Genomic DNA, 24914 nt, shown 5'->3' on the forward strand with positions numbered 1-24914 from the left:
CAAGTAACATTTGAGCCACACAAGTGGCAGTTAATCTCCAATGAGAGAGAAAGAGCTTAACCAGGCTAGGCTCTTTCCACTTAGATTAGGAGAGATAAACACGAGAGAACATGGCTTTAGGGTGAAAGGGGAAAGGTTTAGGGGGAACATTAAGGGGAACTTCTTCACTCAGAGAGTGGTGAGAGTGTCGAACGAGTTGCCATCTGACGTGGTAAATGCGGGCTCACTCTTAAGTTTTAAGAATAAATTGGAAAGATAAATGGATGGGAGAGGTCTGGAGGGTTATGGACTGGGTGCAGGTCAATGGAATTAGCGGAATAATATTTCGGCACAGACTAGAAGGGCCGAATGGCCTGTTTTCTGTGCTGTAGTGTTCTATGGTTCTAACTGCCTGACATTCAATGAAATTACCCTAACTGAAACCCCCCCACCTTCAACATCCTCTTCCCCATGAAAACGTGAAATAAATTAACTTTGTATCTAGGTAGGAATGCCAATTAGCTATCCTTGACCTCAACTCCCTTTTAGCTTAGAAGTAAATGGATAATTTACAGATCAACTGTTTCCAACACAATACCTACATCATCTTTCTTGGACTACTCACGGTGAACTCAGACTGCTGCCATTGTCCCCAAGTGTAAATACCTTGCACCTTCTTCCCAGCAAAAAATCTAAACCTTTCTTTGATCTCTAACAATCAAACCACTCAGGCTTACTGTCAGGCAGACAATAGAACAGGTCACATGACCCTATCAGTTACCCTAAATTTAAAGCTGCAATCCCAAAATCTTATAAACCTTATAATTGCAAAATACCTTACCAACCAACAGCTGATCTGGCCATTATCACATTGATGCTTGTGGAACATTGCTGAATACAAATTGGCTGTTGCGTTTCATACATTACAAAAGTGACTACATTGAAAAAGTATTTAATTTGGTGTGAAGTGCTTTGGGACATCCTGTGGTCATGAAATACACCATATAAACATAAGTCTTTTTTTGTCCTTATTTCATTTTACTGTTGTTGAAAATATTGAATCAAATGGGTGCATAACTTTGTCCCATTCCTCTTTAGGGAGGTGGATTCAGAAAACTTTTCATCCATTTTAAACATGAAATTTGGAGCTAGAGTATATGTATGTCTAGATACTCTCTCAGCTTCCAACTATTTCATGAGATTCTCCCCCTGAATTTTATAATACTCTAGAATTTTCAATAAAGCCAGAACTGATTCTGAACATTCCTCATGAGAACAGAATGTTTTTTTGATTAGTTTCCAGGTGCAGGAGTCATTGATGGCATCATACTGATCACAGGTATCGACTGCTGCAACTGTAAAAATAGAGCCATTCAGAATTACAGTGCTGGGGATATATTGGTCATACTGTACCTCATTAAAAACATTTTTATATCAACTATGGAATCATATTTTGATCATAAATTAAAGGGTCTTAAATAAGAATTAACTTCACTTCAAGCTTTTCTACACATTCTAGCAAGTATGAGAAAGGTCTATGAGATAGCCAGGTTGATTAATGAACATATAAATGCAATTTTGTAATTAATAAGTTAGGTTTTAGTACAATAATGCTGGTATGTTTCTTCATTCTATCTGATTGAAAAGTAATAAAAAATTGAACAATATGATAAATCCACACGTGAACATTTAAGGGTCCCATTTAATGCATATGCTAAGTACAAAGTGTCAGCTGTGGCTCAGTTGATAGCACTCTCTCTTCTGTGACACTAGATTCTGGGTTCAAGTCCTATGCCAAGGTTTGAGTATAAAAATCTATGCTGACATTCCAGTCCAGTACTGGGGGAGCGCTACATTGCTGGAGGTGTCATCTTTCAGATGAGATGTTAAACTGAGGCCCTATCCATCTGCTCGTATGGATGTTGAAGATCCCATGGCACCAATAAGAGTAGGGGAGCCATCCCTAGTATCCTGGTCAATATTTATCCCTCAATTAACATCACCAAAATCCGATTATCTGGTCATTGTCACATTGCTATTTATGGGAGTTTGCTGTGCTCATATTGGCTGCCATGTTTCCTACGTTACAACAGTGATTATACTTCAAAAAGTTGTTCATTAGCTTTAAAGTGCTCTGAGGCATCCAATTATCATGATCATAAATATAGATTTGTCTTTCTGGGACTATGTAAATTTGTGCACAAGGCAACTGATGAGTCATGTGATCTGGTTTCCTCCTCACAGTATATATCAATTAGTTACTTATTCTATGAGTTTGATATTGTCTATCTTGCAGTTGATTATTAATATCAAAGTAACATTTCCACAAACAAATTTTAACAAAAGTTACTGCTTTATTTACAGAAAGCTGATGGTCTTTTGATGGGAGTTTTCACATTTGGTTTCAGTTGAACCAATCAGAATTAATAGCAGCATTAGTAATGTTTAACAGAGTTCAACTCTGTGAGTATCTCTTCAGCCGTTTATTTAATATTTGGATCAAATGCATAATTGCACCCTATCAGATCATCCAACAGGTCTAATCTTACATTAGATGCTCTGTTAAAATAATGTATTCCTGAAAATTTATTTGAACCCTGATAAAACAAAATAATGCTGGTTTATTCTTTTCCCTACAACTTCATAGTGAAGTTAAAGGGCTCCTAAATTGCTCCACTATACTTTAAGGAACAACACTAAACCCCCAGTAAACCAAGTTTAATAGTGTTATATCACTTCAAGCTTTCCTTTGAAACTATTTAAAATTAGATTGGTAGGTTTTACTGTAACTCACAAAAGGTTCTCCCAGTTGGGTTCTGCTTTTCTTTCAATGCTGTACTGCCATCAAAATAACTGGCTTTTTCTAAAATTTATTCTGGTCTCTAACAATGTCATTCCTTACAATCACAGTAGAATTCACCTTTAATCTGGGTAAGATACAACTGCAAAGAAATATCTGAAGGTGTGCATGATTGCACATTTATTTTCAAAGGATTTTGTTTAACTGATGCAATAAGGGAAAATCTAAAATTTCTTTTCTTAAAAATATATTCTGTGAAATCAAATCCAAAGGGAGAAAATTAATTTTATCTAATTTGATGCTACTATTCCTAAGAGATTTATAGCATCAAGAATTGCCAAGTAATTCATTTAAGTTGCTTTCATTTGTGATATTCATATTTAGTTGTAGAAATCAACGCTGAATGCAGTACTTCAGATATTCTAGCTCGGCCATGCTAAACAGTGATTTTCATTTTTAGTAGCTGTTTCCCATTAAAAGATGTCTCTAACAAAAGTAACCTTCACTTGGAATGAAGGACAATGCACCAGGACTAGAAAAATGAATAGTGTGAAGATCCAGCCAGTGCAGTGAATTCAAGTAATTATTGCATGTAAAGCTGGTTTCTATGCCAGCATCACTGCCAAGGTGGATAGGGGTCAGCTACTATTTATCACTTGTCAAAGTCAACACTTTTTGAATAACTAATTACCGGTGTACTGGAGTCCCAAATATGACATAGACAAAACAAGGATTGAGCAATATTTCAGAGACAGCTCTGCTTTATGCACTTAATAAAAACTATAAATGAATCTGCATCATTACACACCCTAAATAATATGCATTACTGTGCCACTAATGGGCTTGTAATAGTGTGCATTCCAGTTCTGTGCTTTGGATATGCCTTGAAAATGTGTTAATATTGCACCACATTTAACTGATACAAACTTGTTCATAGTACAACATTAATCCTAAATAATTTGCATTCATTCTAAAATTGGAGGACAAGAATCAATCAATCTTGCTCAAGAGTTCATGATTTGTATAATAAAATGACAACATACCAGGTTATATGGTGGAACTACAGGAAGTGACACCTTGAAATGCCTGGTCTAAGGTCATGCCAGAGAACCTTTGTTAAGTATCTGCTCCTTAACCACACACAGTGGAGAGACGCCACACAGAGATCAGGTGTGAATCTCTCCCCTCACATCCATGGATGTGAAAAGCAGAGAAAAAATTACTTTGGGCCACTAAAGTGAGTGGTAAGCACAAGAGCATCATAAATGGAAATCTGGGTTCTCATCCCAAATCAGGCAGGATGGAGTCCAGACAGCAAACAAAATGACCGCTGAATGGTGTGGCCAGAAATTCAGCCTCTGCTTCTGACCTCCACCATTTTCCCAAGGGTGGAGGAGGGAGAAGGCCTTGGAATCTGCCGCTGCTATTAATACGACAATTTATGTTGTTGTGGGCTCATCAAGAGCCCAGCCTAGTAAGCTTTCCAATTTTTAGCAAAGTGGCTGGAGTTCAGCAGCTATCAGGAATCAGATCTGCGCAATGGAGGCAGGGACAGGGTTGGTTGTAAACTTATGTGAAAAGATCCAGTTTGAAATGGCATTGAAGAGGCTGTGCATGGCAGAAATGTCTGACTGCATTATGTAAAAATTCACTGATTTTAATAACATGCAATGCCTACCCTATTCTGGATTCTAGGCCTCCGACTGCCCTCCAAAATGTGGGAAATTTGAACCTTGGCAACTTTTCTCCTAAAACATTAATTTGAAAAAGGCAGCCACACCGATGGCTGCCAATTTGGACCAGAATTATGCCCACATCCTTGGTAACCTGCCTCCATTCTCATCCGCTGGCTACTAATTTGGCATCAAACCTGTCTCTAGGCCCATTCCCTGGAAAGCCCCACTTCCTGGCAAGCTGGCGATGGAAGCGGTTTCGCACCCTGGAATTGAACCCACTTCCCGATTCCTGCCACCGAAGGGAAAATCCAGTTCCCTGATACCAAGTTGCTTTACCCTCCCCCTCTCTGCCAAAAACCTGGAGACTGATTTAAGAATTTGGGGCTTTATCACACAAGCTGAGAAAATTAAAGGATTGACCTGATAAAGGGCTGTAAAATTATGAAGAGCTATGATAGTCAGTAAGACCATAACAAGAGGGCACAAATTTAACACCTTTGAAGTCCTCAGAATGTTCCAAAAGTCCTGATAACTAAAGAAAACAAATCTTGAATCTCAATGCTAACATGGGTGAGTATCGAATAAGAGACCTGTGTTGATTTTCCCACCAGCAGATCTTTGCCATCATTAAACAGTGATGCAAGATTTGTCATCATTATCCAACAAAAAAGTCAAACACATATTTTGTAGGCATATGGGGCTGAATTCTTGAGACCCCCAAAGGTGGGAATGGAGGCAGGCAGGGGGGGAAGCAAAAATAACGGCATCAGGTGGCATGTGAATTTCAAGGTGTCGATCTTGGTGCTGGCAATAATGCTCAGTATGGGTGAGACCAAAATCCTGCTTTCATCCCCATTAAGGCCATTTATACCATTAAAAGGTTGTTTAGAGCTTGTGAAAGGGGAAGGGTGGGATATTTAAAGGGGCAGACAGGTTGTAGAAGCTGTTCAGAACAACTAAAGGGAGGCAGGTACACAGAGGAGAGGCAGTCATGGCTTCATAAGAGGGTCACAGGAGCAAAGCATGGCTGGACACTTGGTACAGAGATGCTCTTGGTGCTCCACAGATGGCGGGGAGAGTGGGCACAGTGCCTAAGCTTTGAATGTGATTAGCAACCCCCAGGATCACAGGGGCAAGACTAACAAGGATAATGGGCTGCCACCTGCTTAAAAGGAAGGCTCCAAGGTGGCATTTGGGGCATGACTCATATTCTGGGCCCCTTGGCAATGACCGACAACATCCTTTGTAGGAAGGGCAGAATTCCAGGCATCGGGAGAGCATGGGAGAGGAAAGAAGGGCATGAAGGCAATGGAGGTAAAACCCTCAACAGGATCAACCACTGAAGGTGGAGCTATCTGCAGATGATTTGCAGATAAGACCCAGTGGCACAGGAGACTGCGACTCTCCAGGAAGATGGTCACAGACATCTGTGTCCTCATCGTTGAAAACCCTCGCACCTCACAGAACTGGTCGCCATATCCTGCCAGCAGCCTAAGTCATTGAGCCTCACTGTAGCTTGAACCTCTTTGCTTCTGCCTTCTTTCAAGAATCAGCTACTGACCTTAGTGGCATCTCAAAAATGGCTGCATCTTGCTGGTCACCCATTCTCTTTTTGCCAGGGCTTGGATAGCAGATTCATTTAACAAAGGGATAAAGAGCATTAGCTTTTTCCTCCATTGCTGGTCTCTCCCAAGTGCAAGGCATCATTGATTGGAACAACGTGGTCATCAAGTACCCAGTGACTGGCAAGTGTGATCAATCAACAGGAAGGGCTTCTACTCCCTCAATGTCCTGATCTGCTACCACAGCAAGAGCTTTTTCCTTGTGTGCGCTTGCTTTCCTGGCAGCTATCCTGACTCCTTCATACTCAGCCAGTCCAGGCTGCCTCATCATTCCAATCCCCAAAGTGCATGGATGGAACCAAGGGTAGGTACAAGGGAGATCCATGGTTACTACCCTCCCTAATGGAGTCAAAGGCAGAGGCACAGAGGCAATGCAACCAATGCCACTTGCTCAGCAGGACAACTATAGAGCAGGCCCACGGTCTTCTGGATATGTGATTCGGTGCTTGGATGAGTCGGATGGTGCCCTCCAATATCCTTCTGCTAGGGCTTTGGTCATTGTGGTGGTCTCTTATGTTCTCTATAACATTGCCCTCCAAAGAGGTGTGGACCTTGAGGATGGTGAAGCCCCGGAAGGGAACAGCTCATTGGCGGAAGAGCAGGTGGTTAAGTAAAGGGAAGGTATTGGAGGTAGAGGGAGATGGCATTAAACAGACAGGTGTCCCTGGTGCATGACAAGGTGGCCTTTTCCTGCCACCGTCCAGGAAGAGGACCTTCCCTCTCATCCTCACGGCCTTCAGCATTAGATCCAGGTTGGCATCGATGAAGTGAGGGTCTGCCCTGCCCCTAGTGCCAGCTTTTCAGCTCTCCTGTGATATCTCCCTTCACTCTAGCACTTTGGAAAGCTTTGGCACAATCAGCAGACTTCTCTCTTAGGACAACAGGCAGCCATAGTGATGGATGCAGTGGGGTGTCTAAAAGAGTCTCATGCTCATCTGACCCACCTCCATTCCAGCCCCCACTGGCTCCAAGTAGACAGCAAACCCGTCTCCATATCAATTAAGGACTCAGCTCTGTGAAAATCTGAAAGTTTCCCACCGGAGGTGGGTTTCGGACCCCAAACAGACCCAGTTCTTGTTCCCTTCTCCATGGCAAAAATTCAGCTCATCCCGCCCTACATGGTTGACCTGTACAATAATGATGAGCTAATTTCTACTTTTGTTTGCACTCTCATGTTTTGGTTGGATCATCAAGTGCCAGTAGCTAGTAAAAAGGTGCTACCTCCCATTAAAGCTGAAGCGCAGTTTGGCAGATAAAAATATGGGGTAAAATGACCTGTAAAATATTGTAGCTTATGGAGACCAGCAATAAAGATGGCCAGGAACATAGGATAATTGCAGAAAAAGGTCAGGGTGGACAGAAGTGTAATGTCTTTGATTTCCCCTCCCTTGAAAGGCTATTTAAAACAAGCGCTGAGTGAGCAGGAAACAATAGTAGATGATGGGATTAAAAGAAAATGGGAAGCGGCTTTAGGTTCAGTCAATAAAGATAATTGAAAAAGAGAACATCACATTTTAAAAAAATAATTGGTTCCTATCCGCTGTTACATTTCTGTGATTTATTTGTGATTTCATAGCTATTATGTGTGATTGGCTTAAATTAAGAAATTTCAATTATTGTACATTGATTAATTGGGTTTTCAAAGTCTTCAGGAAGTGACAGTAGAGGGCAATATCACTACAACTCACATTTGCTTATGTTGTTAAGATAGATAATATTAATCTCTGACTGAAATGATGGAATAGTCTTTTACCACTGACGCTAATCACTAACTGAAACATACAGCTAATGTACGAGTGAGCAACTGTAGCAGAGGATTTAATTTGATAAATATGTTTAAATCTGGCCATGATGTCAAGTATACAATAATTCAAAATATACAGAAAATATATTAATAAGTAAGTAAACATGTTATTCAGTGATCCAATGTGCACCAATGTGTCTTCATAAAGAGCATGCAGCCCATTTCGTTCCTGTGCCATTAAAATAGGATGTGCACATTTCATTTTAAATGCTTCGCTGTGCTAGTTAGCAATCCAGTCCACAAATGAGTAACTGCATGGATAAACAAATTAGTCCTCAAAGTAAGATTGATTACTGCTTCCATGTCTGTAATGCCACAGTTCTACTCCTTTCCACACATTATCAATTCCTTTCATGCTTCTAAATACAAAGGCCATGTCAGCCAATACAGTGCACTGGGTCAGCAACATGCAGTCATGTAGTGTCTTACAGGAGTAAAGCACAATTCACACTTACAGTACCCCATACTGTAGGCAATCATTTTCAGACATTTACAATGATCTTCAGCTAGGAGTGCCGGGAGGATGATCTTAGTCTTTTTCTGAGGTTCCCACCATCCTGGATGCAATAATTCAGTCAATTAGATTCAGTCTGCATGATATCAAGGTTACATGGCAAAGACTACGGGCCTTGACAACATTCTTGGTGCACTATTTCTCCAGAACTAACCACACCTCTAGCCAAGATGTTCTATTATAGCCAGAACAATGGCATCTACCCAATGAAGTGGAAATTGCCCAAATACATCCTGTCCACAAAACGTGGGACAAATCTAATCCAGCCAATTACTGCCCCATCAGTCTACTACAATTATCAGTAAAGTGATGAACGGTGTCGTCAACAGTCCTGTCAAGCAGCACCTACTCATCAATAACTTGTTCACTGATGCTCAGTTTTGGTTCCGCTAGGAGCACTTGGCTGCAGGTTGCATTACAACCTTGATCAAAATATGGGTAAAGGAGCTGAATTTCAGAAGTGCGGTAAGTAACTGCCCTTGACATCAAGACAGCATCTGACCAAGTGCGGAATCAAGTAACCTAGTAAAACTGAAGTCAATGAGAATCGGAGGAAAAAGTCTCCAATGGTTGCAGTCATACCTAGCACAAAGGAAGATGGTTGTAGTTATTGGAGGCCAATCACCTCAGCCACTGGACATTGCTGCAGGAGTTCTTCAAAGCAGTATCTTCTGCCCTTACGCTTCCATAGCTTCATCAACAATCTTCCCTCAAGTGTAAAGTCAGAAGTGATCATGTTCACTGATGCTTGTACATTTTTCTGTTCCCTTCACAACTAATGAAGTAGTCCATGTTCACTTGCAGCAAGAGCTGGACAACACTCAGGTTTGGCCTGATAAGCAGCAAATAACATTTGCATTACTGAAGTGCCAGGTAATGTCCATCTCCAACAAAAGGGAATCTAACAACTTTCCCTCGACATTCAATGGGATTAACATTATCAAATCAACCACTGAGAGTCTTCATTGATCAGAAACCTAACTGGACAAGCCACATAAATAGTGTGGCTACAAGTGCAGGTCAGAGAATGGGTATTCAGTGGGGATGAGCTATCTCCTGACTCTCCAAAAGCTTTCCATCATGTACAAGGCATAAGTCAGAAGTGTGATGGAGTACTACCCACTTGCCTGGATGAATGCAACTTCAGAAACACTGAAGAAGTCCAACACCACTCAGGAAAAAGCAACCCACCAACTTTAAGCAATTATTCCTTCCACCACCAGTACACACTGCAGACATGGTGCGCCATCCACAAGATGCACTGCAGCAACTCACCAAAGTTTCTTCAAGAGCACCTACCATACCTGCAAGCTCTACCAACTATAAGGAAAAAGGTAGCAGGTGCACTGGAACACCACCACCTGCAAGTCAAACATCATCTGACTTGGAAACAATATTGCCGTTCTTTTATTGTAGCTGGGTCAAAATCCTTGAACTCCTGCCCGAACAGCGCTGTGGGTGTACGTACACCACTCGGACTGAAATGTTTCAAGAATGTGGCTCACCACCACCTTCTCAAGGACAATTAGATATATGCATAGTTGTTTTGTAGTACAGAACTTCAGGATTGCTGTAAAAGAGTCATGTCAAAGCTTTTTGCCTTGCACTCATAGGACATTTGGCAAGAATGTCAATATAAGGGGAACACAGCAATTTGCTGATTGGTTGGCAAGTGCACTCTAATTGGTAGAGGTGTTACCATGAAAAATGCACCAGTGATGGTGGCTGACAGATAATTGTGAAGTAAATTTCAAATAATGCTTGGCAGTTAACTATCTGTCACCATCACTGGTGCATTCTCCATGGAAATGTCTTTACCAATCAGAGGTTACTTTCCAACCAATCAACATTCTCTTCATATACGGTATAAATTGTTGTTTTCCTCTTATATTAGTATTCTCATGAAGTGCATGATGAGTGCAAAACAAAAAGGTTTGACATGCCTGTTTATTTATGCAATAGGCATAGGTAATAAATGCTGGCCTTGCCAGCGATGCCCACATCTCATGAATGAATAAAAACATCTCTAGGAGAGGCAAGCATTTTTGGCATGGTGCCTACCTTTCTCCCCAATGAGATTTTGCTGGAGCAGAAGCTTATATTATCAGATATTCCATCAAGATACTATGGGCAGAATTTTCTGCCTGTTGGGCGGGCCATGCAGGAGTGAGTGTGGGTGGGCGTGGACCTGATCGCTGCCGGTGATCGGGTCTGCGCTGCCATTTTTACATGGGTGAGCCAATTAAGGCCCACCCAGTGTGAAATGCGGCTCCTGAGGGTAGCGGGGTTGGGCGGACAGCGGCGGGACTGCTATGACACCGGGTCCAATAGCGATCAGGAGGCCTGTTTAAAAGAGCTTTGGTAGTCTTGCAAAGGATGTCAAACATGGTCAGAGAAGGGCTCCCCAGAGCACTGCTGGTGGGCAGGCCAGGCGGGGGACGGGGGGGGGGGTAGGGCAGGGGGGGCACTGTGCCCCTCATTTCCCAGACGATTGCCTTGCTGCCTTCCTCAAGGTCCTCAGTCCCAGGGACGGGAGGAAGAGGCTCCCTCACATGACTGAACGTGTCTGGGAGGAGGTGACGCAGGTAGTGAGCTCCTGCGACGTGGTGTGACACACCTGGATCTAGTGCCTCAAGCATTTCAATGACCTTTTGCGCTCTGGAAGGGTGAATACCATGTTGGCATTGGTCACTTAACCCAGCAGGTAGGCTTTCCCCCCTGGCCACCACCCCTCCCTTCCCCCAACTCTGAGTGCAATTACTGCATTGAATCATTGATGGCATGTGTCCTTCGCTGGGTGGGCCAGCAGATATTGCCCATGCCAAGGTCACCCTGAGAGGGTGGTAATGAGATGTGTTCTGCACCCACAGCATCTGGTACAGTGACACACACATAACTGTTTTGGGGACAACCTGGGGGATCTGCACCTAGGCGCAGTGCTGGAATTGCAAAACATGTCAAAGTCAGAGTGCTGACATGCTGGGAGGGGAGCTTTGAGGTGGCGGGCCACTGATCCAACTGCTGCCCTTTGCATTCCACGTGATTGTGCCTCCTTGCTTTGCAAGGTTGGACCGTGTGGTGTCAAATGTGACATAGGCTGGATTTGGCCAAGGTGGGGCGTGACAGGCCTGGCATCTTTGTGTGGGTGTGCAGCAGCTGCGGGGTGAGGAGGCACTGGCGCCCTGCAATGTTACACTCTGGTTGGGGTGGGACAGCAGCGAAGAGATTCCAGGTACAAGTTGCACTAATCAATGATCTTCTCTCCTCTTCAGGAGAAGAATGCACATAATGCCGCCATTCGGTTGAGCACTGGCAGAGGGTTGGCCCAGTTGGCCATCATTACCAGGTTCGAGCAGGAGGCCCTCGATCTGGAGAGGCACCATGTGCCCAGCTCCACCAGTGTTGGTGAGGCTTGGGGTGCCACGGAAAGGTATGTTAGCGCAACACTGGGGTCACCATTAGTATCCCAGCAGCCATGGCAGTGCTGAACGTTCAGTGATTGAAGTTTGTAACATGGCTTGACCAATGCTTATGGAAGGATGAGTGCATAATGATCCGGAGGACAGGGGTGCACATTGACATTGTCTCCACATTAACTAATCAAATGTTCTTGTTCTTCCTTTCAGCACCAGCAGAGCAGGGCCGGGAGGAGGAGCAGCAGGGGGCACCCCTCTCAAAGCTGAGGGCCCTGAAGTCTCTGACCCACCAGCGTCACACCATCTCTGCCAAGCAGGCACCTGCGCAGATACTAGCACCTCAGTGGGAATTAGATCATCAGCTAGTGTCCCGGGGCACAGCGGTGAGGGCACTTCACAGTCGCTGGAGGAGCTGGCGGAGACAGAGAGTGCCCATGGCGCCAGCAGTCGGAAGAGCTGCAGGGGACCAGGCACATGCTCAGTTGGTGCTTGATGATGTGCTTCTGGAGTCATCAGTGAGGCAGCAAACGCTGGAAGTGCAGCAGGGTATACGGGAGGATCTGGAGGAGATACATGAGGCTATGCTTGGCTTGGTCTCCATGGTGGAGGAGTCTACGTGGACCATCGCCGCTGCAATGGGCCTCATGGCTCAGCGCCATGCTTCCTCCATGGAGAGAGTGGCAACTCCTGTGGAGAGGCTCCTCCAGGAGGCCAATCAGGGCTTCCTGGGGATGCACTCAGACCAGCAAGCCCTCACATTGGCATTGACCTCAGTTGGTCAGTGCCAGTGAGGAAGATGGTCTGGGCACCAAGTTTCCCAGCTTGGTGCCCATACATCTACGGTGAGCAGAGAGGTCTGAAGTAGCCTCATGTTGGCGCAACTGCTGCCTGTCATCTTTGCGGGCTCCTCTCAGGGCGCTCTGGATAAGGGCGGCAGCTCCTTCCCTCCTTTCCCAGTGACTGTTGCATCCAATGGTCTGCAACAACTGGGGAGATGCCAGGTGTGGAACTGGCTGCTCCCTCTCAGGTGGGGCCAGCACAGGCTCCACGGGGCCAGAGGACGGCTGCCAAGGTCATCGAGGCCAATAGGGCAGCACAGTGAGCAGGTTGTCTCAGGTGCCAGAACCAGTGAGGGGATAGCACCTAGGCGTAGCACCTGAAAGCATAAATTTAAGGCACCTTAGGCACACCACGGGTTTCTCACTGGTGTTTTTGTGTTGCTGCAATGAGGTCATGATTAGCTGGTGTGCTGTTTAACACCTTTGTCATTTTGTTTCCTTAAGTTCATTTTGTTACATCATTAAATTTAGACATGTGACCATGGCTGAGGGTGCCTCTTATCCTCTGCAGGTGGATGGTAACTCATAATGTTATGAGTGAGTTGTGTCACATTGGGCTTTATTGACAAGGCCCTTAGTTAATGTTCCGATCCAGGCAGATTTAGCAGTCAGGTATCGAGTATGGAGCCTGTAGCACAGGCTTTTGTTGGAGGTCCATATGTGGTGTTCTAGCTGAAGGTTCATTGGATTAAAACCTCCCGGCTGTCCCTGCCTCCCTGGAGTATGCCCAGGTCAGCGTCCACCCCCTCAGCATTTCCCTGTGCGTGCTCATCCTCGGACTCACTGCTGGACTCATCGGGTGCAGCCACAGCAACTATGTTTACATCTTCTTCATCCACAGCATTGCCCCTTTCCAGCGCAAGATTGTGGAGTGCGCAGCATGCAATCACTATCAGCAACACATGATCTGGTGGGTACTGGAGTGCGCCCCCTGAGCGGTCCAGGCATCGGAAGCGCATCTTGAGAAGAATGATGGCTCTCTCCACCACAGTCCTTGTGGAGGAGTGGCTTCTGTTGGACCGCTGCACAGCTTCTGTTCTTGGATGGCGGAGAGGCATCATGTGCCACCTTCTGAGGGGATAACCCTTGTCACCCAGCAGCCATCCATCCAGCCGGGCTGGAGCACTGAAGAGCCCTGGCAGCTGGGAGTGTCTGAGGATGTAGGTGTCGTGGGAGCTGCCTGGTACTTTGCACAGACTTGCAGAATCTGCAGCTTGTGATCACACACTATCTGCATGTTCATGAAGTGGAAGCCCTTCCTGTTGACAAAGGCACTGGCTCACTTGCTGGTGCCTTGATGGCCACATGAGTGCAGTCTATTGCACCCTGGACACGGGGGAAGCCAGCAATGGCCGCGAAACCTCTGGCTTGCTGTGTCTGGCTGGCCCAGTCCCAGCGGTAAAGGATGAACGTCAATGCATGCCTGAATAGAGCGTCTGTAACCTACTTGACACAAGTGTGGACAGCTGATTGGGAGACACCACAAAGATCACCCACTGGCAGCAGGATAGTAGCATCTTCTGCGTCCCCTTCTGCCTTGGACTTCCTGTTGGCCCTGCGCCCCTTGTGCCTGTGCCTCTCCTCCCAAAGGTGGCTCCCCTGGAGGCTGAATGCGCATTCCTGGCCTCCTCCTCCTTCAGGCCCTTCCTTCCTCCTCAGAGGACGTGCCTCCAGTGGAGAGCACAACTCCCATTCCCAGGCTAAGGGGAGGCTTCCTGAAACCTGCAGGCTCCAAAAAGGATCTTCACTGTAGAGTGCTGACCTGAAGGTTGTGAGTCCTGTCCAAGCAGCTGGTATGAGTTTTGAAATATTTCTGCTCACACAGGCAAGTACCAGTATCTTTCCCAATTAAATATTTGACTGAGCATATTCGCGACCCCACTGACCCCTCTTATCCCACCCGTGGATGAGGTTTATACAAATGTCTCCTACCCGCCTGCCCATTGCGCCAGTCTGATGACCTGAAGATTGCACGGGCCTCGAAAAATTGCTGTCAATTGGTGCCTCAAGGGCCTTAAGTGGCCCATTAATTAATGGCGGGCGCGCATCAGAGATCATTGCATGCCCACCCATCGAAATATCACGATGGCGCTCCGTGGTGTCGGGACGCTCGCCGACGTCACCGTGCGTCATTTTACACGTTGGCAGGCGGGGCCTGCCCCCGCACATCTAAGGGAAAATTCTGCCCTATATGTTTTGAGCACTGAAATACAATGGACATCACAAATAATTTATACACAAAGCTGTTAAGTATTGCAACTGATGATCTCAAGTGTATTGTAACACTTCTAATTGTAACGAGTAATAGATAAACACTTTAGTGAAACAATACTGGAAAACAAAATGTAAACTCAAGTCTTGTTAAAATCAGACACCTTACAGACTGAAAATAAAAGAGACACTGTCAATGTTTGGGTGCTTGAAATAGAAACAGAAAATGTTATAAATAAAACACAGATCTGTCAATGTCTATAAAGAAGAGTGACAGTTAATAGGAAGGATATACTTACATTGGAAGCAGTTCAGAGAAGATTCACTAGGTTGTTTCCTGGCTTGAAAGGTTTGCCTTATGAGAAAAGGTTGAGCAGATTGGGTCTATTCTCATGGGTGTTTAGAAGAATGAGAGGTGACCTTATTGAAACATACAGGATTCTGGGGGTCTTAACAGGATAGAATGTTTCCCTTCTTGGGGGATTCTAGAAATAGGGGGCACAGTTTCAAAATAAAGGGTCTCCCATTTAAAAAAGTGATGAGGAGGAATTTATTCTCTCAGAGGTTGTTAGTCTTTGGAATTCTCTTCCCTAGAGGGCAACGGGGGCTGGGTCATTGAATATATTCAATGCTGACTTAGATTTTTGATCTACAAAGGGGGCAAGTGTTATAGTGGGCAGGCAGGAAAGTGGAGATAAGGCCACAAGCAAATCAGCTAAAATCTTATTGAATGGTAGAGCAGGCTTGAGGGGCCAAATGGCCTACTCCTGCTCCTATTTCTTACGATCTTAAAACTGCAATGGAACATGGGACTGAAAAATAGGCAGGCATGTTTATAATACTGGAAAGAATTATAGCCTGCACTTGTTGCTCAGAAGAAACAGTTGGTGTTGGATTACCATCTAACCTCATACCAATCTTTTGACCATATTCATTATATGTTTGAAGCTAAAATTTGAGACTGTTTAGGCCAAAGTAGACTGTGCTGTACAGGTTTTTGACATTTAATTAAGCATAATGAGCAAAATGATTTGTTGAAATAATACTGGGGGTGGGGCAGACGATGACATGAGTTTATTGTCATCTATAAGTGCTTGTATTTGATTTTGACGGTGAAATGTGATAACCACACATTTACTGCTGAGCTAGAAAAACAGAGGTAGGTAAAACCCTCCAACCAAAATTCAATCAGATCTTGTAAATTAAACAGCTCAGCAACTTGAAAAGCACCCCTTGTTCTTTGTTAATGAGTGTGAATTATTGCACAGTGGTGTCAAAACTAGTTAAATTATACACAAATACAAGGTAACTCACAAAATTATTTTGATGAATAAAAGCTGTAAATATTACGATAATGATTCTTTAAAAGCAAAAGGACATCGAGATTGTTCCCAATAAAATTCCAACGAGTTTTGGATGTCAAAATGCTTCAATTAGTGCAACACAAAGAAATACTAATAATCAGAAATTTGGAGTCTTAGGAAGCTGAATGATTTGAGGAGGGTGGCTGAATTAAACCTTGAAAGTACATGATTAGATTTGTGGCCTACTGGTTTCCATTCTCTATGTGAAATGTGTGTGTCTTTCAGCACAGAACTACCTCCTAATTCAGATCCAATTGGAAACCTCACTCTGAGTGAGATTTTGGGGCAAAAGAAAACAAATAGAGGGTACTCTCCTGAGGTTGAGGCATGTTGTTGGGAATAGATATAGGTGCACACTGCATTCAACAGTGTTGCAACTGATCTGGAAGTGCTTGACACTGATACTGAGTGACTGAACTGGGAACATTTCCATTCCCAGCACTAAGGCTACTTACCCTGATAAGCACAAAAAAGAATTATCAGGGAGGATCCTCAGATATTGGAAATAAATTTATTTTCAAATATGAGATGACATGTACATATGTAATGTACTATGTATAAATAATGTACTATGTATGCAATGTATATAATATACATTATAAATCTATTAAATGTCATTCTTCCATTTTTATCATTTTTTTTGCTAATTTTGAAACCAGAGTGGTTAATTTCTTGGACAGCAGTTTTTATGGTGAGCATCAACTGATAAAAAATATTTTAAAAAATGCAGTGTCAGTGTCGACATCGATGATTTTTTGCATTCAAAATATAGGATGAATATGTTCTTGAAGAACGCATAACTGTGCCTGGGAAAATGAATGCCACACGTTGCAATAAGGAAAGAAGTGTGGCTCGTGGGCTACTTCAGAAGCTGACCTCTTGGAGAATCATTCCAGTGAATGTTATTGACGAACTTATATTTTGATAGAAGTTAATGCATTTTATGAAATGGAACTAGTGAAGATAACTGATCTATTTTGAAACAATGTAAAAATGAAAATGTCCATTTATATTAAAGACAAGTTAAATAAATAGTTGATTTTTTAACCAATTCACTATGTTATTATTTCTCTGCATGAAGGCAGATTCCATTTCAGAATTCTAAAACCCCCAAAAACTGCAAAGTGCTTCAGGGTCCTGCACTTGCAGTTTGTGAAGTATTTCAGAACTCACTGATTCTCTGGGTCATTCTTTCTGTAATATAAACTTCTGGGAGGTGGCTTGTTTTGTCTCAATTTATACAAAATGTTCTATGGGAATTTGCATTTGCCCAATTAAAATCAAGGTTGTAGTATGTTTCAGATTGCTTGGATTGCTCAAGGTGCATTGTGAATGGCACTTTAAACGTTGATATTATTATAGTTATCTGACACATAGCAGATCTGTATTTATCTATATATATATTATAGTAAATTGTCTAAATGAGTGTAAACTATTAAAGATTACGTCAAATGCAATTTTATCTTGCATTCATTAAATAGTCCCAAAATGCAGGCAATGTTAGACAAATTCTATGCTGTAATATTTAGCTTAATTGGTATTTTAGCCATTGTGCCATAAGTCACTTTAGCTAGATCTAACAGCAGGTGGAAAGCATAGGCTTGTAGTAATTATCATAAACGTTACATAAGCATCACTACAAACATGTAATGAGGTTAATGAATACTTGATGATTCCTGTAACAGAGATTGTAATTTTCTGCTTATTATACCCAAACATTTTCTGTTTATGGTGCTGTTGAGGCGTTTGGAAAGCTTCAGGCAACAGCATAGAAAAACCCCAAACTCTCAATTGCCACACGACTAAAAAATTATAATGCCTGTGTACTAAGTAGTCTGCTGTATGTTGGACTACACATCAAAAGCAGGAGCACAGACGGAATTCATTCCATATATTTTGCTTGACAAAAATTCATAGGATCCATTTGCAGCATTGAGTCCCCAATACTCAAGCTGAGGTACTGCAGCTTTCAAACTCAAAAGTATCATGGGAATGTTCAAGCAATGCGACTACGGATAGTTCAGCCATGTCATTAGGATGGATGATGGTCACTAAAAAATGCACTGTACCTGATGCTGAGAGCTTGATGTTGCCAGTGGACCTGTTGGATGGCCAAAACTAAGATACAAGAATTCATGCAAGTGAGATATTATTTCATGCTGATTGACTTCAACAAATGGGAACAGTCTGAGCATGACTGAAGTGCTTGTTGCCAAAGTCTCTACGCTGGAGCATGGAAATTTAAAGAACTACATCGTCAGATTGACATAAAAAAGAAACAGTAGTCCCTGCATCAGCAAATTCTTTTGTTACGTTTGCTCATGGGATGTAGGCATCACTGGCCAGGCCAGCATTTATTGCCCATCCTGAATTGCTCTTGCATTTAAGGGCATTTAAGAGTCAACCACATTACCATGGGCCTGGAGTTACATGTAGGCCAGACCAAGTAAGGACAGCAGATTTCCTTCCCTAACAGACATTAGTGAGCCAGGTGGGTTTTTACAATAATCAGCAATGATTTCATGGTCATCATCAGACTTTTAATTCCAGATTTTTATTGAATTCGAATTTCACCATCTTCCATGGTGGGATTCAAACCCAGGATCTGGGTCTCTGGAATACTAGTCAGCAACAATACCAGTATGCCACTGCCTCCCTGTAAATGATAATTTATGATGGCCCCACTGCAACTGACAATGCCTTGCTTGAATTGGATTGTGCCTCCAATTGAACACTCACAACAAATGGGCAGTAGATGTGAATTGTCAGCAACAATGCAAAGCCAAAGAAGATGTGCTGAATATGATGTTGAATATCTCGCCATGGCAGTTGGTGGAATTTTAAAAATACAATTAATATGGAACATAAAGCTAGTGTCAGGAATAGTGACCATGACAATCATTGATTGTTGTAAAAACCCATCTCGTTCACTAATGTCATTTGGAGAAGGAAATCTGACATCCTCAACTGGTCTAGCCTATGTGTGACTCTAGACCCATAGCAATGTGGTTCACTCTTATCTGCACCCTGAAATGGCTTAGCAAACTACTCAGTTCAAAGGCAATTAAGGATGCGCAACAAATTCCATTTATGCCAGCAACAGCCAGATCAAATGAAGGAATAAAGAAAACTGTTACACAGATTCTTAATTACAGTTTAGAGAGAAGAAATAATATTAATTCTTAAACAAATAAATATTTGCAAAAGGACTGAGCCTATTTCACCTGGGCATACAAATGTTGTGAGTGTTATCAACCTGAGCTGTGTAAACCATCTTCTCAAGCATGCCAGATATTCAATCATTGTTTAGTTAATCATTTGGTAGTACAGAACTTGAGTATTGCTAAAAAAAAGGATATACTGTTGAAGCTTTTCATTTGCACTCATCAGGACAATTGACAAAAATGCCAGCATAAAGATTACAACAATTTATACTGCATGAAAGGAGAGTGCTAATTAGTTGGCAAGTGGACTCTGATTGGTAGAGGCATTGACATGGAGAATGCACCAGGAACACTTAACTGCCAAGCTTTTGTTCAAATTCAAACCAGACAGGTCGACTCTGATTGGTCAGGGCATTGCCATGCAGAATGAAACAAGGAATGGGTGCATTCTCCACAGCAATGCCTCTACCAATTAGAGTCCACTTGTCAACCAATCAGTACTCTCTTCTCACATAGTATAAATTGTTGTTGCCTTCACTTTTGGTATTCTTACAAACTGTCCTGATGAGTGCAAGGCAAAAAGCTTCGATAGCACGTCTCTTTCTTCAGCAATACTTTATTCAATTACAAAAAGTGTTGCATTTGGAGTTCACTGGTAGTTTGCAGTCACCTGCATGGACACTGATGAAATGAGACAGAAAAATGAGCAGATTCTGGGTGCACACCCTAAGTTTATTTTTGTTGTATTCACAGATGATGCTTAGTCAGCTGTACTCTTGGTACTAGCCGCAGTTGAGGAAGTGGAAGGTAGGTAGGAATGGGCTTTCTCAACTTGGCCATTTCTGTGGCGTGAAGCCTGTCTGGTTCAACTGATGGTGTAGCCATGTTATAGTGCCGATCTGACTAAATTTTCCTTCCTGCATTTTGGGACCGTTTAATAAAGCATGTGTCTGGTGTGATTTTCCTCTATGAAAGTGTCCAAACACTGGAGAGCAATGCCACGTTACATGTTCATTGAAGCTGAAGTGGGTAGAAGACAAATAAAATACCAGACTACTCTTTTTTAAAGTTTTGTTTAAAGATATAAAGCAGGCAGATTATGGTAAGAAAACTCAATAACTGTGAAATTTCCTTCTAATCCTAAAGGTAAAACTACAATGAAACCATAAACCCAAAATAGTGCTACCATTCCTCAAAGGATTAAGGATAGAAACATATTCATACTAACATCTGGTTAATAAAAGGGAAGAGGGATTCCAAGGGAGGAGTTTATAATAACTCTTGGTAAAGAAATACATCATATGACTGATATTCTAACATCATAACATCAGAATCATGTTTAACGACCTTATCTTTGTGGGTTTTTTTAATGAACAAACTAGTCTAATCCTGACTTGGGTTGAAAATGTGAAAAGATTGCAGAGGCAAATTTTGGTAGGAGTGTAAAACTAATTGAGAGATCAGCATGAATGCTGCAACACATTAAGATGAAACTTTGATAGTATTAATGAAAAACCTGAAATGTACAATCATTATCTGTGCTTACCGTGGGTTTGAAAGAAGAAGTGGATTCATTTTTTTCTGAGACAGAGTCAGAAGCATTTCATTCTGGTAGTGATGGCCTTGATTGACTGGCTGTAAAAGACAGGAACATCTGTAAGGTATTGACATGTAAAGATTCTTTTAAACTGATACTTTGTTTTTAATCAAGCAAGCAAATCTAGAGACTGGTCCTCCTAAAGGACTTACATAATATAAAATAATAAATATAAAATTCCATAGTCCTTGTCCTGGGTTGAGTTATAGCAAGATGAGTTTATTCAATTTCTAATTGCACAATTTCTCCAGTGGCTTGATGTGAGAAAACTCATTACTTTTCAAACGAAATTAGTTAAAGATGTTGCTTCATAATATTTAGAACAAGACAGTTCTGCACCAGTTTTATGCAAAGGGAAGAAAAACATGACCTATAATTCACATAGAAAAATAAATAAATGGGAAGATATGAATATACCACAACTCCCTATCTCAAAGGACAGATGTTTTCTTTTAAAAAGATTCTTAGTAGAAGACATGGCAATCAAATTAAAAAGGCAAATCATTCCCCACAAGAAAAGTGGAAAAGAGAATTTATTCCAAGTATTCAGTCAATTCTTACCATCAGTCAGCAGTCAGTGAAGTGCTTGTAAAATATATTTATTTATAAACTAATAAGCCAATATAAATCATGTGTAGAACAGGTCAGAGGTTTGCTATTCTGTAATGAGTGGCTCAGCTCCAGGTGCCTGGACAGGAGAAGCACTGGAGTACCATGGCTGCAGCAGCTTAAGGTACATGGGATGCAGTGCCGCAACTCAACCAGGCATCTTCTGCAGTAACTCCCAAACCTCCCACCACATTGGAAAAGGGCAGCAGACATATGGGAACATGATTATCTCCAAGTTACCCAGGATTCTCCCCTGGACACATATTCCTTCAATGTTGTTGGGCCAAAAATCTGAAACTTCCTACTTAAGAGCATTGTGAGATTACCTTGATCACATGGACTGCAGTATTTTAAAAAGGCAACTAAGGATACACAATAAATGGCAACCTTGACATTGATGTCCAAATTGTAATTAGATGGTCAACTTGTGTTTAATTTGCAATCCAAGGAGACACAAATACTTCTGTATTTCCTCATAATAATTGGAGACATTAAAATCCTTAAAAATAAGGTTTTGATTTGAAATTCTAAACATTTGTTATTATAATGCACTAAGCTCTGGAATTCCCTCCTTAAACCTCACCACCTCGCTTTAAGACACTCCTTAAACCCAAACCTTTTTCCCAAGATTTTGGTCACCTGTCCTGATATCTCCTTGTGTGTTTCAGTTCAAATTTTATTTGATTACGCTCCTGTGAAGAGCTTTGGGATCTTTTATTATGTTAAAGACGCTTTATAAATGCAATTTTTTGTTGCTGCAACTTTTTCCAATTATTTTTGGCGGGTAATTAGAAATTTTTAATTCAATACTAGATGGGTCAAAAATAGAACCTTTAAGAAAATTCATTTTTACAAGGTTAAAACACAAGTATAGGGTGGAGTCTTCCCCTACCACCTTAAGTTCTGTGGTGGGATGAGGAAGTAATTCCTGTTGTGGAGCAGGGCAGGCTTTTGTGCGGAATTGTGCAATTCCCCCTTATTAATTATGCAGGCGCACGTTCCACATTGGGTCTCGTGGCAGGGCGGGCAGGAAGTCGGACAGCCTGCTGTCATGTCCAGGCACCATATTTAAAAGCCCTTCAATATTTGGAAGAAGAAAAGGATGAGCAGGAGAAGGTAGCAAGCCGTGGCTCCCAGCTTCAGCGACTCATCCCTCAAGCATCTACTGGTGGTGGTGCAAGAGGATGTCCTCTTCTCCAGGAATGGCTGCAGGAGACCAACCCAGCTGACCACTGCGGCCTGAGAAGAGGTAGCCAGGCCGGCCTTCATCCATGGGGTGCAGATGAAGATCTCACTGCAGTGCAGTAAAACTGTCAATGATTTAATCTGCGCCATGAGGATCAGTGAACCTTCTACCCTTCCAACCTACCTCATCTTCTCTATGTTTGTCTCATGGGACATGGACGTTACTAGCAAGGTCACCATTTCTCTGGTCCATCCCTAAATGTCCTTGACAAGGTGTTGCCTTATGGAACCTCTGCAGTTCATGTGTTGTGCTGTGCTGTTAGCGCAGGAACTGCAGCATTTTTACCCAGCCACAGTGAAGGCACAGCCATGGGGTAGAGTGCAGGGGAATTTGAAGGTGCTGCTGCTCCCATGCATTTGTTGCCCTTGTCTTTCTAGCTGGAAGAGCTTTCAGGGTTGGAGGGTGCTGATTAAGGAACATTGGTGACATGCTGCAGTGTGTCTTGTACATGGTACACATTGCTGCCACTGTGCACAGGTGGTGCAGAGACCGAATGTTGAGGGTGCTGGATGGGATGTCAATCAAGTGGGCAGCTTTGTCCTGGGTGGTGGTCTAGTGTCCTTGGAGATGCACTTATCCAGGCAACTACAGACTATTCCATCTCACTCCCCACTTTTTTTCTATTCATGGGATGTGGGGTCATTGGCCAGACCAGCATTTATTGACCATCCCTAATAAGAACATAAGAACTAGGAGCAGGATTAGGCAATTCAGCCCCTCGAGCCTACCCCGCCATTCAATACAATCATGGCTGATCTCATTTTGGCCTCAACTCCAATTTTCCGCCCTCTCCCCATAACCTTTCAATCTGTTACTAATTAAAAATATGTCTATTTCCTCCTTAAATTTATTCAGTGTCCTGGCATCCACTGCACTCTAAGGTAGTGAATTCCACAGATTCACGACCCTTTGAGAAAAGTAATTTCTCCTCATCTCTGATTTAAATCTACCACCCCTAGCCTAAAACTATGGCCTCTTATTCTAGAATGCCCCACAAGGGGAAACACCCGCTCCACATCTGCTTTGTCTATCCTCTTTAGCATCTTATATACCTCAATTAGATCTCCTCTCATCTTTCTAAACTCTGGCGAGTATAGGCCAAATCTGCTCAATCTCTCCTCATATGACAAGCCCCGCATCTCTGAAATCAATCCAGTGAACCTCCTTTGAACCGCCTCCAATGCAACTACATCCTTCCTCAAGTGAGGGGACCAAAACTGTGCACAGTACTCCACATGTGGTCTCACCAACGCATTGTACATTGCAACAACACTTCCCTATTTTTATACTCTATTCCTTTAGCAATAAGTGCCAAAATTCAATTTCCAATTGCTCATGAGAAGATGGTGATGAGTTGGCTTCTTGAACCACTGCAGTCCATTTGGTGTAGGACATCCACAGTGCTGTTAGGAAGGGAGTTCCAGGATTTTGACCCAGCGACAGTGAAGGAGCGACGATATATTTCCAAATCAAAATGTGTGTGGCCTGGAAGGGAACTTCCAGGTGGTGGTGTTCCTATCTAACTGCTGCCCTTATCCTTCTAGATGGTAGTGGTCATGGGTTTGGAAGGTGCTGTCTAAAGAGCCCTGGTGAGTTCCTGCAGTGCATCTTATAGATGGTACACACTAATGTCACTGTGCGTCGGTGGTGGAGGGAGTGAATGTTTCTGGATGGGGTGCCAAACAAGCAGGCTGCTTTGTCCTGGCTGGTATCAAGCTTCTTGAGTGCTGTTGGAGCTGCACCCATCCAGGCAAATGGAGACTTTTTCATCACATTCCTGACTTGCGCCTTGCGGGATGGTGGACACGCTTTGGGAAGTCATGAGATGAGTTACTCGCCACAGGATTCCTAGCTTCTAACCTGCTCTTGTAGCCGCAGAATTTTTGTGGCTAGTTCAATTCAGTTTCTGGTCAGTGGTAACCCCCTGGATGTTGATAGTGGGGGATTCAGTGAAGGTAATGCCATTGAATGTCAAAGGGCGATGGTTAGATTCTTTCTTGTTGGAGATGGTCATTGCCTGTCACTTGAGTGGCATGAATGTTATTTTCCACTTGTCAGCCCAAGCCTGGATAT

The 24914-nt window shown here is 42.8% G+C and overlaps 1 protein-coding gene across 1 annotated transcript in view; it reads right to left on the bottom strand.

The window, feature by feature from the left end:
* cfap20dc (CFAP20 domain containing) overlaps nucleotides 1-24914 on the bottom strand; it is a 557307-nt gene that overhangs the window by 75822 nt on the left and 456571 nt on the right. The window contains exon 18 of the mRNA XM_041191616.1: nucleotides 20936-21024. Within this exon, the coding sequence (XP_041047550.1) occupies nucleotides 20936-21024 (89 nt within the window). The remainder of the gene's footprint in view (nucleotides 1-20935; nucleotides 21025-24914) is intronic.

This window comes from Carcharodon carcharias, chromosome 7 (genome assembly GCF_017639515.1).
Source record: "Carcharodon carcharias isolate sCarCar2 chromosome 7, sCarCar2.pri, whole genome shotgun sequence".
Lineage (NCBI taxonomy): Eukaryota > Metazoa > Chordata > Chondrichthyes > Lamniformes > Lamnidae > Carcharodon > Carcharodon carcharias.